The sequence below is a fragment of the Pongo abelii genome, chromosome 16 (genome assembly GCF_028885655.2).
Source record: "Pongo abelii isolate AG06213 chromosome 16, NHGRI_mPonAbe1-v2.0_pri, whole genome shotgun sequence".
NCBI lineage: Eukaryota > Metazoa > Chordata > Mammalia > Primates > Hominidae > Pongo > Pongo abelii.
Genome location: NC_072001.2, coordinates 59,447,143 through 59,459,945, shown reverse-complemented (window position 1 = coordinate 59,459,945; position 12,803 = coordinate 59,447,143). Strand labels below are relative to the sequence as shown.

General features: G+C 34.8%; 2 protein-coding genes across 10 annotated transcripts in view; one reads left to right on the top strand and one right to left on the bottom strand.

Annotated features, from left to right (window-relative positions):
- MNS1 (meiosis specific nuclear structural 1) overlaps positions 1-12,803 on the top strand; it is a 149,356-nt gene that overhangs the window by 30,535 nt on the left and 106,018 nt on the right. For 3 of the 4 annotated variants that reach the window (XM_054531538.2, XM_054531537.2, XM_024232811.3), the window contains exons 8-10: positions 6,214-6,471; positions 9,219-9,344; positions 11,407-11,518. In XM_054531538.2, coding sequence (XP_054387513.1) covers positions 6,214-6,471; positions 9,219-9,344; positions 11,407-11,499 — 477 coding nt within the window. In that variant the 3' untranslated portion in view covers positions 11,500-11,518. Of the gene's footprint in view, positions 1-6,213; positions 6,472-9,218; positions 9,345-11,406; positions 11,686-12,803 lie in introns of those variants that run through there. The other variant, XM_063716668.1, reaches the window with a different exon arrangement.
- TEX9 (testis expressed 9) overlaps positions 11,955-12,803 on the bottom strand; it is a 61,213-nt gene continuing 60,364 nt past the window's right edge. For all 6 annotated transcript variants that reach the window (XM_002825486.6, XM_009249865.4, XM_009249864.4 and 3 more), the window contains one exon: positions 11,955-12,263. In XM_002825486.6, the coding sequence (XP_002825532.2) occupies positions 12,186-12,263 (78 nt within the window). In that variant the 3' untranslated portion in view covers positions 11,955-12,185. The remainder of the gene's footprint in view (positions 12,264-12,803) is intronic.

Sequence of the window (12,803 nt, the reverse complement as noted above, 5' to 3'; positions counted from 1 at the left end):
TTTTATTACTGAGTAACATTCCATTGGTATGTATATGCCATTTTATTTGACCATTTGCCCATTAAAGGGCATTTGGAATGCTTCCAATATTTAGCTCTGATGAGTAAATCTGCTGTAAACATTCAGGTAAAGATTTTTGTATAAACATCAATTTTCATTTCTCTGCAATAAATGCTCAAGATTGTTTGTATTAGCTGGGTTTTGTGGTAATTGCATGTTAGCTGTGTAACAGACTGCCCAAGTGATTTCCAGAACAGCTGTAGCATTTAACATTCCCATCAGAAATGTATGAGTTACGCAGTCTGTCTGCATTCTCACCAGCATTTGGTGTTGCCACAGTTTATTTTTTAATTTTTTTCTCCTCTGTCCTCAGAAGCTCAACAATTTTTTATTTTAGCTACATTTAAATATCCATGTAGTGATACCTTGTAGTTTTATTTTGCGTTTTCCTGATGGCTAATGATGCTGAACATCTTTTCATGTGCTTATTTGCTATCCTCTTTGGTGTAAGATCCTCTTTGATGAAATAGTTCTTCGTGTCTTTTGCTGATTCTCTAATTGGGTTGTTTGTTCATTTATTGTTGGGTTTTGAGAGTTCTTCATATATTCTAGATACTAGTCCTTTGTCAGGTGGGTGGTTTGCAAATATTTTCTCCTAGTCTGTAGCTTTATCTTCTCATCCTTTTAACATCATCTTAGAGCACGGTTTTTCTTAGAGCAAATGTTTTCCATTTCTATGAAGTTCAGTTTATCAGTTTTTCTTTTTGTGGATCATGCTTTCAGTGTCAACTCTAGAAACTCTTCGCCTAGTTATTGAAGAATTTCTCTTTTTCCTAAAAGTTTTTTTGTTGTTTGTTTGTGTTTTGTTTTTTCGGGTTTTTCTTTGTTTTTGCTTTTCCATTTTACATTTCAGTCTGTGATCTGTTTTGAGTTAATTTTTGGTACAAACTATGAGACATAAATACAGTTTTTGCCATTGGATTTAGTCCAATTGTTCCACACCATTCGTTGAAATGGCTGTTTCTCCAACATTGAATTGCTTTTGCACCTTTCTTAAAACACAGTTGGCATGTTTGTATGGGTCTATTCCTGTGGTCTCTCTTTTGTTCTGTTGGTCTATGTATCCATCCCTCCACCAATACTACACAGTTTTGAATACTGCAGCTATACGGCAAGTCTTAAACATTTTTTTTTAGCTATTCTAGTTCCTTTGCCTTTCCATATGAATTTTTGAAGAATCTTGTCTCTATAAATATTTTTTGCTGGGAATTTGATAGCAATTGAATTAAATTTGAGTATCAGTTTGGGGAGAATTGATAAATTCACTATATTAAGTTCATGAACACAATTTGGCTCTCCCTTTATTTAGATCTTTGAATTTTTTCATCAGGATTCTCTAGTTTCAGCATACAAATCCTGTACATCTTTTGTTACATCTAAGTATTTCATTTTTTGAGCAATTGTAAATGGAATGTTAGCTTTTATTTTGGTGTCCATGTACTCGTTGCCAGTGAATTGATACTTTTGTGTTTATCTTGTATCTCACAACCTTGCTGAATTCACTTGTTAGCTGTAGGAATTTTTTTCCCTACATAGTCAGGCATGTCTTCTGCCCAGAGGTACAGGCTGTTTCTTCCTTTCTGATCTGTATACTTTTTACTTCCTTTCCTTGCCTTACATGCTGGCTAAAATTTCCAGCACCACTGGCTAGTGCTATGTTGAAGAAGAGTGATGAGAGTAGACATCACCTTTCCTGTTCTTGTATGTTGGCTGCATAAATGTCTTCTTTTGAGAAGTGTCTATTCATATCCTTCGCCCACTTTTTGCTGGGGTTGTTTGATTTTTTTCTTGTAAATTTGTTTGAGTTCTTTGTAGATTCTGGATATTAGCTTTGTCAGATGGGTAGATTGCAAAAATTTTCTCCCATTCTGTAGGTTGCCTGCTCACTCTGATGGTAGTTTCTTTTGCTGTGCAGAAGCTCTTTAGTTTAATTAGATCCCATTTGTCAATTTTGGCTTTTGTTGCCATTGCTTTTGGTGTTTTAGACATGAAGTCCTTGCCCATGCCTATGTCCTGAATGGTATTGCCTAGGTTTTCTTCTAGGGTTTTTATGGTTTTAGGTCTAACATTTAAGTCTTTAATCCATCCTGAATTAATTTTTGTATAAGGTGTAAGGAAGGGATCCAGTTTCAGCTTTCTCCATATGGCTAGCCAGTTTTCCCAGCACCATTTATTAAATAGGGATTCCTTTCCCTATTGCTTGTTTTTGTCAGGTTTGTCAAAGTTCAGATGGTTGTAGATGTTTGGTATTATTTCTGAGGGCTGTGTTCTGTTCCATTGGTCTATATCTCTGTTTTGGTACCAGTACCATGCTGTTTTGGTTACTGTAGCCTTGTAGTATAGTTTGAATTCAGGTAGCGTGATGCCTCCAGCTTTGTTCTTTTGGCTTAGGATTGACTTGGCAATGCAGGCCCTTTTTTGGTTTCATATGAACTTTAAAGTAGTTTTTTCCAATTCTGTGAAGAAAGTCATTGGTAGCTTGATGGGGATGGCATTGAATCTGTAAATAACCTTGGGCAGTATGGCCATTTTCATGATATTGATTCTTCTATCCATGAGCATGGAATGTTCTTCCATTTGTTTGTGTCCTCTTTTATTTCATTGAGCAGTGGTTTGCAGTTCTCCTTGAAGAGGTCCTTCACATCCCTTGTAAGTTGGATTCCTAGGTATTTTATTCTCTTTGAAGCAATTGTGAATGGGAGTTCACTCATGATTTGGCTCTCTGTTTGTCTGTTATTGGTGTATAAGAATGCTTGTGATTTTTGCACATTGATTTTGTATCCTGAGACTTTGCTGAAGTTGCTTATCAGCTTAAGGAGATTTTAGGCTGAGACAGTGGGGTTTTCTAAATATACAATCATGTCATCTGCAAACAAGGACAATTTGATTTCCTCTTTTCCTAATTGAATACCCTTTATTTCTTTCTCCTGCCTGATGGCCCTGGCCAGAACTTCCAACACTATGTTGAATAGGAGTGGTGAGAGAGGGCATCCCTGTCTTGTGCCAGTTTTCAAAGGGAATGCTTCCAGTTTTTGCCCATTCAGTATGATATTGGCTGTGGGTTTGTCATAGATAGCTCTTATTATTTTGAGATACGTCCCATCAATACCTAATTTATTGAGAGTTTTTAGCATGAAGGGCTGTTGAATTTTGTCAAAGGCCTTTTCTGCATCTATTGAGATAATCATGTGGTTTTTGTCTTTGGTTCTGTTTATATGCTGGATTACATTTATTGATTTGTGTATGTTCAAATAGCCTTACATCCCAGGGATGAAGCCCACTTGATCATGGTGGATAAGCTTTTTGATGTGCTGCTGGATTCGGTTTGCCAGTATTTTATTGAGGATTTTTGCATCAATGTTCATCAGGGATATTGGCCTTAAATTCTCTTTTTTTGTTGTGTCTCTGTCAGGATGACAGATGACCAAAGTATCAGGATGATGCCGGCCTCATAAAATGAGTTAGAGAGGATTCCCTCTTTTTCTATTGATTGGAATAGTTTCATAAGGAATGGTACCAGCTCCTCCTTGTACCTCTGGTAGAATTCGGCTGTGAATCCGTCTGGTCCTGGACTTTTTTTTATTGGTAGGCTACTTTATTGCCTCAATTTCAGATCCTGTTATTGGTCTATTCAGGGATTCAACTTCTTCCTGGCTTAGTCTTGGGAGGGTGTATGTGTCCAGGAATTTATCCATTTCTTCTAGCTTTTCTAGTTTTTTTGTGTAGAGGTGTTTATAGTATTCTCTGATGGTAGTATTTCTGTTGGATCCGTGGTGATATTCCCTTTATCATTTTTTATTGTGTCTATTTGATTCTTCTCTCTTCTTTATTAGTCTTGCTAGCAGTCTATCAATTTTGTTGATCTTTTAAAAAAAAACAGCTCTTGGATTCATTGATTTTTTGAAGGGTTTTTTTGTATCTCTATCTCCTTCAGTTCTGCTCTGATCTCAGTTATTTCTTGCCTTCTGCTAGCTTTTGAATGTGTTTGCTCTTACTTCTCTAGTTCTTTTGATTGTGATATTAGGGTGTCAAATTTAGATCTTTCCTGCTTTCTCTTGTGGGCATTTAGTGCTATAAATTTCCCTCTACACACTGCTTTAAATGTGTCCCAGAGATTCTGGTATGTTGTGTCTTTGTTCCCATTGGTTTCAAAGAACATCTTTATTTCTGCCTTCATTTTGTTATGTACCCAGTAGTCATTCAGGAGCAGGTTGTTCAGTTTCCATGTAGCTGAGCAGTTTTGAGTGAGTTTCTTAATCCTGAGTTCTAGTTTGATTGCACTGTGGTCTGAGAGACAGTTCGTTATAATTTCTGTTCTTTTACATTTGCTGAGGAGTGCTTTACTTCCAACTATGTGGTCAGCTTTGGAATGAGTGCAGTGTGGTGCTGAGAAGAATGTGTATTTTGTTGATTTGGGGTGGAGAGTTCTGTATATGTCTATTAGGTCTGCTTGGTGCAGAGCTGAGTTCAATTCCTGGATATCCTTGGTTAAACACTTTTTCCTACTGATATGATTTATGTACTTTTTCTTCTTTAACCGAGTATATTACATTGATTTTTGAGTATTGAACCAGCCTTGCATCCCTGTAATAAACAATACTTGGTCGTGGTGAATAATTCTTTTAATGTATGATCTATTTTTCTAATATTGGGTTAAAGATTTGTGCATCCATATTCACGAGGAATATTGGTCTGTAATTTTTTATATTGGTAGCAGGGTAATACTATCTTCATAAAATGAATGGGGATATGTTTCTTCCTCTTCTGTTTTCTGGAAGAGATTGTGTAGAATTCGTGTTAATTCTTTAAACATTTGATAGAATTTTCTAGTGAAACCATCCTGACTTGAGGTTTTATTTTGGAGGAATTTTAAGTTATTAATTCAATCTCCTTGATAGTGGTAGGACTATTCAGATTACCTTATTTCATATTTGGTGAGTTTTGGTAGCTTGTGTTTCTCAAGGAAGTGATCCATTTCATCTAAGTTGCCAAATTTATGTGTGTATAATAATTTGTAGTATTCCTGTATTATCCTTTTGATGTCTGTAGGGTCTCTAGTGATATCCTATGTTTTATTCCTGATACTGGTTATTTGCTTATTCATTCATTTTTTTTTCTTGGTCAGCCTTGTTAAAGGTCTGTCCATTTCATTGATTTTTTTAAAGAACCAGCCTTTTGTTTCACCGATAATTGTCTATTTTCTATTTTTAATTCTATTGATTTCTACAGTTTTATTATTTTTTTCCTTCTGCTTATTTTGGGTTTACTTTACAGTTCTTTTTATAGGTTCTTGAAGTGGGGGCTTAGATTATCGATTTGAGACTTTTCCTACATACATGCATTTAGTGCTATATATACATTTTCCTAAATGTATCCATTTAGTGCTATAAATGTCTCTCAGAACAGCTTTAGCAGCATCTCACAAATTTTGCTGTCTCATTTTTATTAACTACAATGTATTTATTTTCCTTGGCATTCCCTCTTTGGCCCATGAATTATTTAGAAGTGAGTGACCATTGTAAAATTATATTTTTTAGTATGTATGAAATTTTTCATAATAAACTGTTCCGAAAATAAAAGCTTATAGGAAAGGACTTAACTGTTCCAACTATATTTGAATTTCCCTAAAGAAGTACTGATTGTCATTGCTAGATAATTGTTTTTAAATTTTAGAGAATTTTGGAGAATGAAGGGAATATTAGAAGACTAGAGATGGGTAAGTGCAGCTTTGATTTTGAGGAGGAAGTTGGAAACTGAAAAATACTTATGGGTGGTTTGGACAGCTTTTGTAAGCAAGATTCTGGAATGATTCATAATTACCACAGACTTTAGATGAATAAACTCAGGTGTGCAAAAAAGGCTTTTGTAACAGCTCTTTTCAAAGCAGTTATGTGTTAATTCTGAGTAGAGAAACAAGATGGTAAATATAAATTAAAATTTGTTCATGAGTAACAGAAAACAATCCAAACGTAAACATATTCTTTATCCAGCTAGTTTTAAAGGGATGGACAAAGTTATCATGAAAAGCCTTACTTTTTCAGTTTGTATGATTTCATATTGTAATACTAAATTTAACCAAACTCTATCACTCTTTCCTTATAAATCTGGTGTAAGGAAATAGTTACTAAATTAACTTTCAGCTGTATTGTTTAGGAAGAAGCAGAAAAGAAATTGAGAAAGCAAAAAGAGATGAAGCAAGATTTTGAGGAACAAATGGCCTTGAAGGAATTAGTGCTACAGGCTGCAAAAGAGGAAGAGGAGAACTTTAGAAAAACTATGCTAGCTAAATTTGCTGAGGATGATCGAATAGAATTAATGAATGCTCAGAAACAAAGAATGAAGCAGCTGGAACACAGGAGGGCTGTGGAAAAACTTATTGAAGAGCGTCGCCAGCAATTCCTTGCAGACAAAGTAAGAAAAAGTTGTGGGGTTTTTTTGGTCATTATCATTAAGCTGCAATTAGCTCATCTGTCATCCGCTAAACATTTACTGAGACGCTTTATATGCCAGACAATGTTAGTATGTTTACTAATATATATATAAATTTTCTGACCATTTTTGCTTCTAGAAAATATTTATTGATGCTTTCTGTGTGCTAAACACTGGTTGGTATTGAGAACATAAAAGGTAAATAAAACTAAGTCCATGTCACCTATGAATTTATGGTCTTGGTTAAAAAAATATATAAAAAGTAATTATAAATATGTCATGTACATGTGATAATAGGTTATAGAGCTATGGATGTTTCGGTATGGCAGAGAGAGAAACAGATCATGAACACCCTGCATGCTATTTTAAGAAGGTGGGCTTTTCTAAGGGAAGCCACTGAAGATTGAAAAGCTATATATTAAGATCTGCACTTTGAAAGACGATTCAAGTGAGAGCGTTGAAGGTAGATAAGAGATGAGTAAGCCTGGAGATAGGGAGATCAGTAAGTAAGTTATTATAATAATCCCAGTGACAAGTGGTGAAACCCATGCAAATGGATAAGGGATCCACCTGAGAGATGTTAAGGATACAGAATTGATGGGGCTTGGTGACCAGTGAGATCTAGGGTGAGAGAAGACTTACTTAAGGATACTACTAATAAATAATACTGTCATTCCATCTTTTTAATTATTTTTTTAATATTTTAAGTTCCAGGATGCATGTGCACAACATGCGGGTTTGTTACATAGGTATACACGTGCCATGGTGGTTTTCTGTACCTATCAACCCGTCATCTAGGTTTTAAGCCCTGCATGCATTAGGTATTTGTCCTAACGCTCTCCCTTCCCCTTGTCCCCCCCACTCCCCGACAGGCCCTGGTGTGTGATGTTCCTCTCCCTGTGTCCATGTATCACTTCCATCTTTAATGGGTGACTGGGTGACATCCTAAGGAAAGAGTATAGAGGAAAAGAAATAGATTTTGAGGGGGCAAATAATTCTATTTTGTCCACCCAAAATGATTTGGGTGGCCCAGGGGAAGATTACTAGTTGGAAATGTAGACTTAAGTGTTGGAGAGGGAATGAAGTTTTTGGCTTTGGATACATTGATTTATTTATGTCTCATCCGTAAAACTAAATACTTATATTGTCTCACTAGATTTTTGTGGTTTAAGAACCAAATGGATAATATGTAGGTGTTTTGAAAATCGGTAGGAAGAGAAGAATTTAAAGGAAGACTAAGTGAGACTTACATGACTTCTTTTAAAACTATACAAAGTAGGAATCAAAATAATGCAAATGTTTCAAATATGAGAAACTCATGGGAATACAAGTGCTGTTATATTTCAGATTGGAGCTCATCTGTTCTCAGAAGCTAAGCAGGATCAGGCCTGGTTAGTACTTGGATAGGAGAAAGCTCCTGGAAAAGTTAGCAAGACAACTAACTGGAAATCAGACTAAAAACTAAATGGAAATCAGATAAAGCCACCTAATGCATAGATACTTATACAAATAATTTTTGTCTTAATTTTTAAAGACTTATAAATGTTCCCAATATGAAGCTGTCGGCTTCGTTTTGTCAGTTTGATTGGGCATCATTTTTGTTCTGGCCCCAAGGCAAGGACAGATCTTCGTGATGAAACTCATTTATACAATCCTATAAGGTCTAACCATGTTTTTTGGATTTCAGAGATATTCCTAAATAGGTATCTGTAATTCTCTCTACCTCTACGAAAATCATATGTTCAGACAAAATCTGAAACTTCCCAGGAGGTAGTTTCCTACACCAAAGCTATTCAGAATTTGTCCTAAATGGATAAGTTGATTTCATAACTGCCTAAACAATTTAATTTACTATAAATTTTTCTTTTTAGGATAAACATTGAATGTGGCCTACCAGATCCTTCTTAGGAAAATCTGCATTAGCCCAAAGTCGACTCTACCATTGGACAAAAATGTATCAAGTTTGCCTTCCCCTGTAACATTACAGAACTTTCCTGTAGCTCCTCTTTATGAGGAATGGATGAATTAAGATAGAATTAGGTCTGAATGCAAGTACAGTCTCAAATTAACAGTGGCTTAGTAGATTACTGTTCTTTCACGTAGTTCAAGTCATCTTTTCTATATGGCCCAGAATTTTGATGTGATTATGTAAGAGTGAGCTCTTTCCTAAGAAATACTAGTGGAATTCTCATGCTTCATATCATCTTTATATATACATTATATATATATAAATATATATATATTTATAATATATAAATATATTTTATATATATTTATATATTTAATAAATATAAATATATATAAATGTATATATAAAAAATATGAAAATATCCTTTAGATATTTCTGATCTTCTTTATTTGCGATTTTTTGTTTGTTTTACACTGTAAACTCTTCAGCATCTGGCATATGGTAAGCATTCAGTAAATATTTACTGTATCAGGCAGTCACTCCTTTGAATATTTTTTCCCTTGGTAATGAAGACACTTTCCTGAAAATGTTTGTTTGCCTCCTTGTAATTTTAAAGGAATAATGATAGTAAAAAATACATAGATATGTGTATAGACATAAAATATATATTTTAAAAATATATATTATCTAGAATCTTTTGAACTTAGTGTTATAAATAGTTCATCAATTTTATCTAATTCATTGCATGAGTAGTTTTATTTGAAAACTTTGTATAATATTAATGTACTGTGTGATAACAAAATTTGATCTGCATTTCCAGCAACGTGAACTAGAAGAGTGGCAGTTGCAGCAAAGGCAGCAAGGATTTATTAATGCAATTATTGAAGAAGAAAGGCTAAAACTTCTCAAAGAGCATGCTACAAACTTACTAGGCTATCTCCCTAAAGTAAGTGAGATTTATCTCAAGTTGTAATCTTCATGACCTCTAGTAGTGAAAAAAACATGGTATTTGGATTTTAGAGTGCCTAGGTTTTGCTCACTTCTTGCTCGGTTATGAAGCAGCAATGGGATCCTGTCCAGGCACTGAACCTTTCTGGGCCCATTTCAGTATATCTAAAATGATTGGTCTTGGCACATTAGATGTATGAGCTTGATTTACTGAATTTGTAGTTTATTTATCGCCCAGGCTGGAGTGCCGTGGCAAGATGTCAGCTTACTGCAACCTCTGCCTCCCGGTGATTTTCCTGCTTCAGCCTCCTGAGTAGCTGGGATTATAGGTGTTTGCCACCACACCCAGCTAATTTTTGTATTTTTGGTAAGGACAGGGTTTTGCTATGTTGGCCAGGCTGGTCTTGAACTCTTGGCCTCAGATGATCCATCTGCCTCAGCCTCCCAAAGTGCTGGGATTACAGGCGTGGGCCACCACACCTGGCCTGAGTTTGTATTTTAGAGTTTCTTTTCTCCCCTTTTAGTGTAGGAAATCTAAAGCTACCCTAGAACAACTGTAGTACTTATATGCCAAAGATGAGAATGTGTATGAAAACATTGTCACTGGTAACACCAGTAATAGGCACATGCTTGAACTGAGCTTGAGACAGATCTGCTCTATAGTAGGAAGTTATAACTAGTTAAACTTGATTTTTAAAATTCCAGAAGATAGTGAATTTTAATGTATACCTCAGACACACTGTGACTTCAAATAAAATAGTAACTGGCTGGGCATGGCGACTCATGCCTATAATCCCAGCACTTTGGGAGGCTGAGGCAGGAGGATCACCTGAGCCCAGGAGTTTAAGACCAGCCTGGGCAACATGGGGAGATCCCATTGCTACAAAAAATAAAAAGTTAACTGGATGTGGTGATGCATGCCTGTAGTCCCAGATACTCTGGAGGCTGAGGTTGGAAGATTGCTTGAGCCTGGAAAGTTGAAGCTGCAGTGACCCATAATCTTGCCACTGCACTCGAGCCTGGGCAACAGAGTGAGACCTTGTCTTAAAAAAGTAATAACAGTTTCATAGACCACATAAACATCTAGACTCACATAAATAAGATCACCATCTTTCAGCTATAGAAATGCCATTTCATATTTTATTCAGTAGAATCAAGTGCATATTTTATTATATTCACTCTGGTGCTAAGGAAGGAAAAAGATAGGTAATTATTGCCTGGCCACAGGACTTGATAGTCTAATTGGTTAGAAAGGATTAAGGAATACAAAATGATGTATTAATGATAAAATCCACATGTAATTAATAAATTTCATAAAATAAATTATAAATTGTAGGAATGTCTTTGGGATTTGATGTTTTTGTAGAGGAAATAATTGTGGAGGCAGCAGGAGGGATTAATAAACTTGATATCCAAAAATGACCTTTATCCTTTAGGTCCTAATGGCGCCAAATGACCTCAGTTATCCCTAAAATTCTTTAGATTGCAAGATAAGTGAATATTTAATTTTGTTTTAAAGAGCCTTTTGCAGTATACTGTAGGGGAGAAGAAAAATAGAACAGTGAAGAATTCCAAAGGGTTTGCTTAAATGGCTTAACTCCAAACCTGGATTCTTTTCTGCAAGATTGACTGTTTGCTGATTAGCCATAGAACTGAGGCATGAAGAACTAATCCCATGCATGAATCTATCGAAGCTCACCATTATATCAATCATATTATAGAGCTATTTAAAGAAAAGGGTAGGGTACAGTATAGATGAAGTGCCTTCCTATCTAGGTAATCCAAGCAGTAGAACTCGTAGAAGAGCTCAGATTCCTATGAAAAGCTCCTACACTAGAGCTGATAAATCAGAAAATTGGGTCAGTCTAGGAATATTCAGTATATATGTAAAGTCTGATTTTTTGAAAAGTATTGATTTTTTTTGAAGTTTCATTAATCTGTTGAATAGATTTCATTACCTTGGAGGTAACTTTACTAACCTCATGTCTTTGTCAGTCTTAAAAGCATTTAGTGAAATATTCTGGTATTCAAAAGTAACCCACAAAATATTTTTCTTGTAGGGAGTATTTAAAAAAGAGGATGATATTGATCTGCTTGGTGAAGAGTTCAGGAAAGTGTATCAGCAAAGGAGTGACATTTGTGAAGAGAAATGATTGATATCATCAAAATTGGGTAAAGCATAGATTTTTTGTATGTTACCACTAGATGTCAGCATAACTTTTGTTTTACAGTTCAGTGGCAGTAGGTATCCATTGTCTATTTGGATTTTGTAAATCATCACTGAATTTCATAACTTGTAAACAATTATCAGATAAAAATTAATTTTAATCAAACTGTAATTTTTGTACTGATAATTTCAAAATCCAATTTCTACAACACTACAGAGCATTGTTTGCATCCCCATCCTCAAGACAGTATATTTACCTTGACTAAGCCAGGGAAATAAATATTTGGAATTTTCTTCTTTTTTGGTCTGGTCTACTGTAAGGGAGGAGAATTGTAAATGAAAAGAGTCAAGAATTTTATTATCTAATGTGCTTAATTGTCATGTTAAGTAAGAACTTAAAAAACAACTCAAAAAGAGCTAATAGGTCATAAGATAGCAGACTCAAGAGTTAAATTGTTGCTTTATTTTACAAAATTTTTTTTCTAATAACTACATATCAGAATAATGCATCAGTTTTGTATCTCCTAAATCTAAAAAGGGAATTCTTTGAAATTATTTTGATTTCATAATCAAATATATTACTTATGAAGAGTAAAAATCATTCAAACCATTACAATAAGTAAAATGGGTATCCATCACATACTGTCATAGAGACTAACTGAAGTAGATCACTTATGAATTTCCCCATTCAAGTGCTTTCATAAATTCCTCCTCAGTGAAAGATAGCATCTTGGCAGCTTCAATATGCATCTGTTAAAAAAAAAAATCAATATTGTCTGATTTAGTATTAAGAGTAGGCCACCAAACAATAGGAAGTTTGTAAAAATGTGTGGATAATATATTGTCAGAATATAAGTTCTGTTGTAGGAATGTATACTCTTAATTCCAATAAGCATGATATTTGAAATGGTATTGTCCAACAGTAGTATTGAACCAACTTACTTTTAAGATAATAATTCTATAATATTATAATACCTGACCTTTGCAAAGAAGGAAAGTGTCAGAACTATGAATTTTTAGAGAAAGCAGCAATAGTGGTTTGGAAGCGATGTTTACTCTAAGGTTTGAAGAGGCAAACAGTCCCCTAATAGTCATTCTTTAATTTGGTACTTTCTGTAGTTGAGAAGTACCTATACTGTATTTTCCAGTCCCATTTTCTACACTAATTTACTTATGTGAAAATATCCACTTGCTTGATGACACATATATAAATCTCACTATACATGTCAGATTTCCTATGATTTCATATGTATGATGCATTTTATATGAAGTTCAGTGCCTAAAGATGTC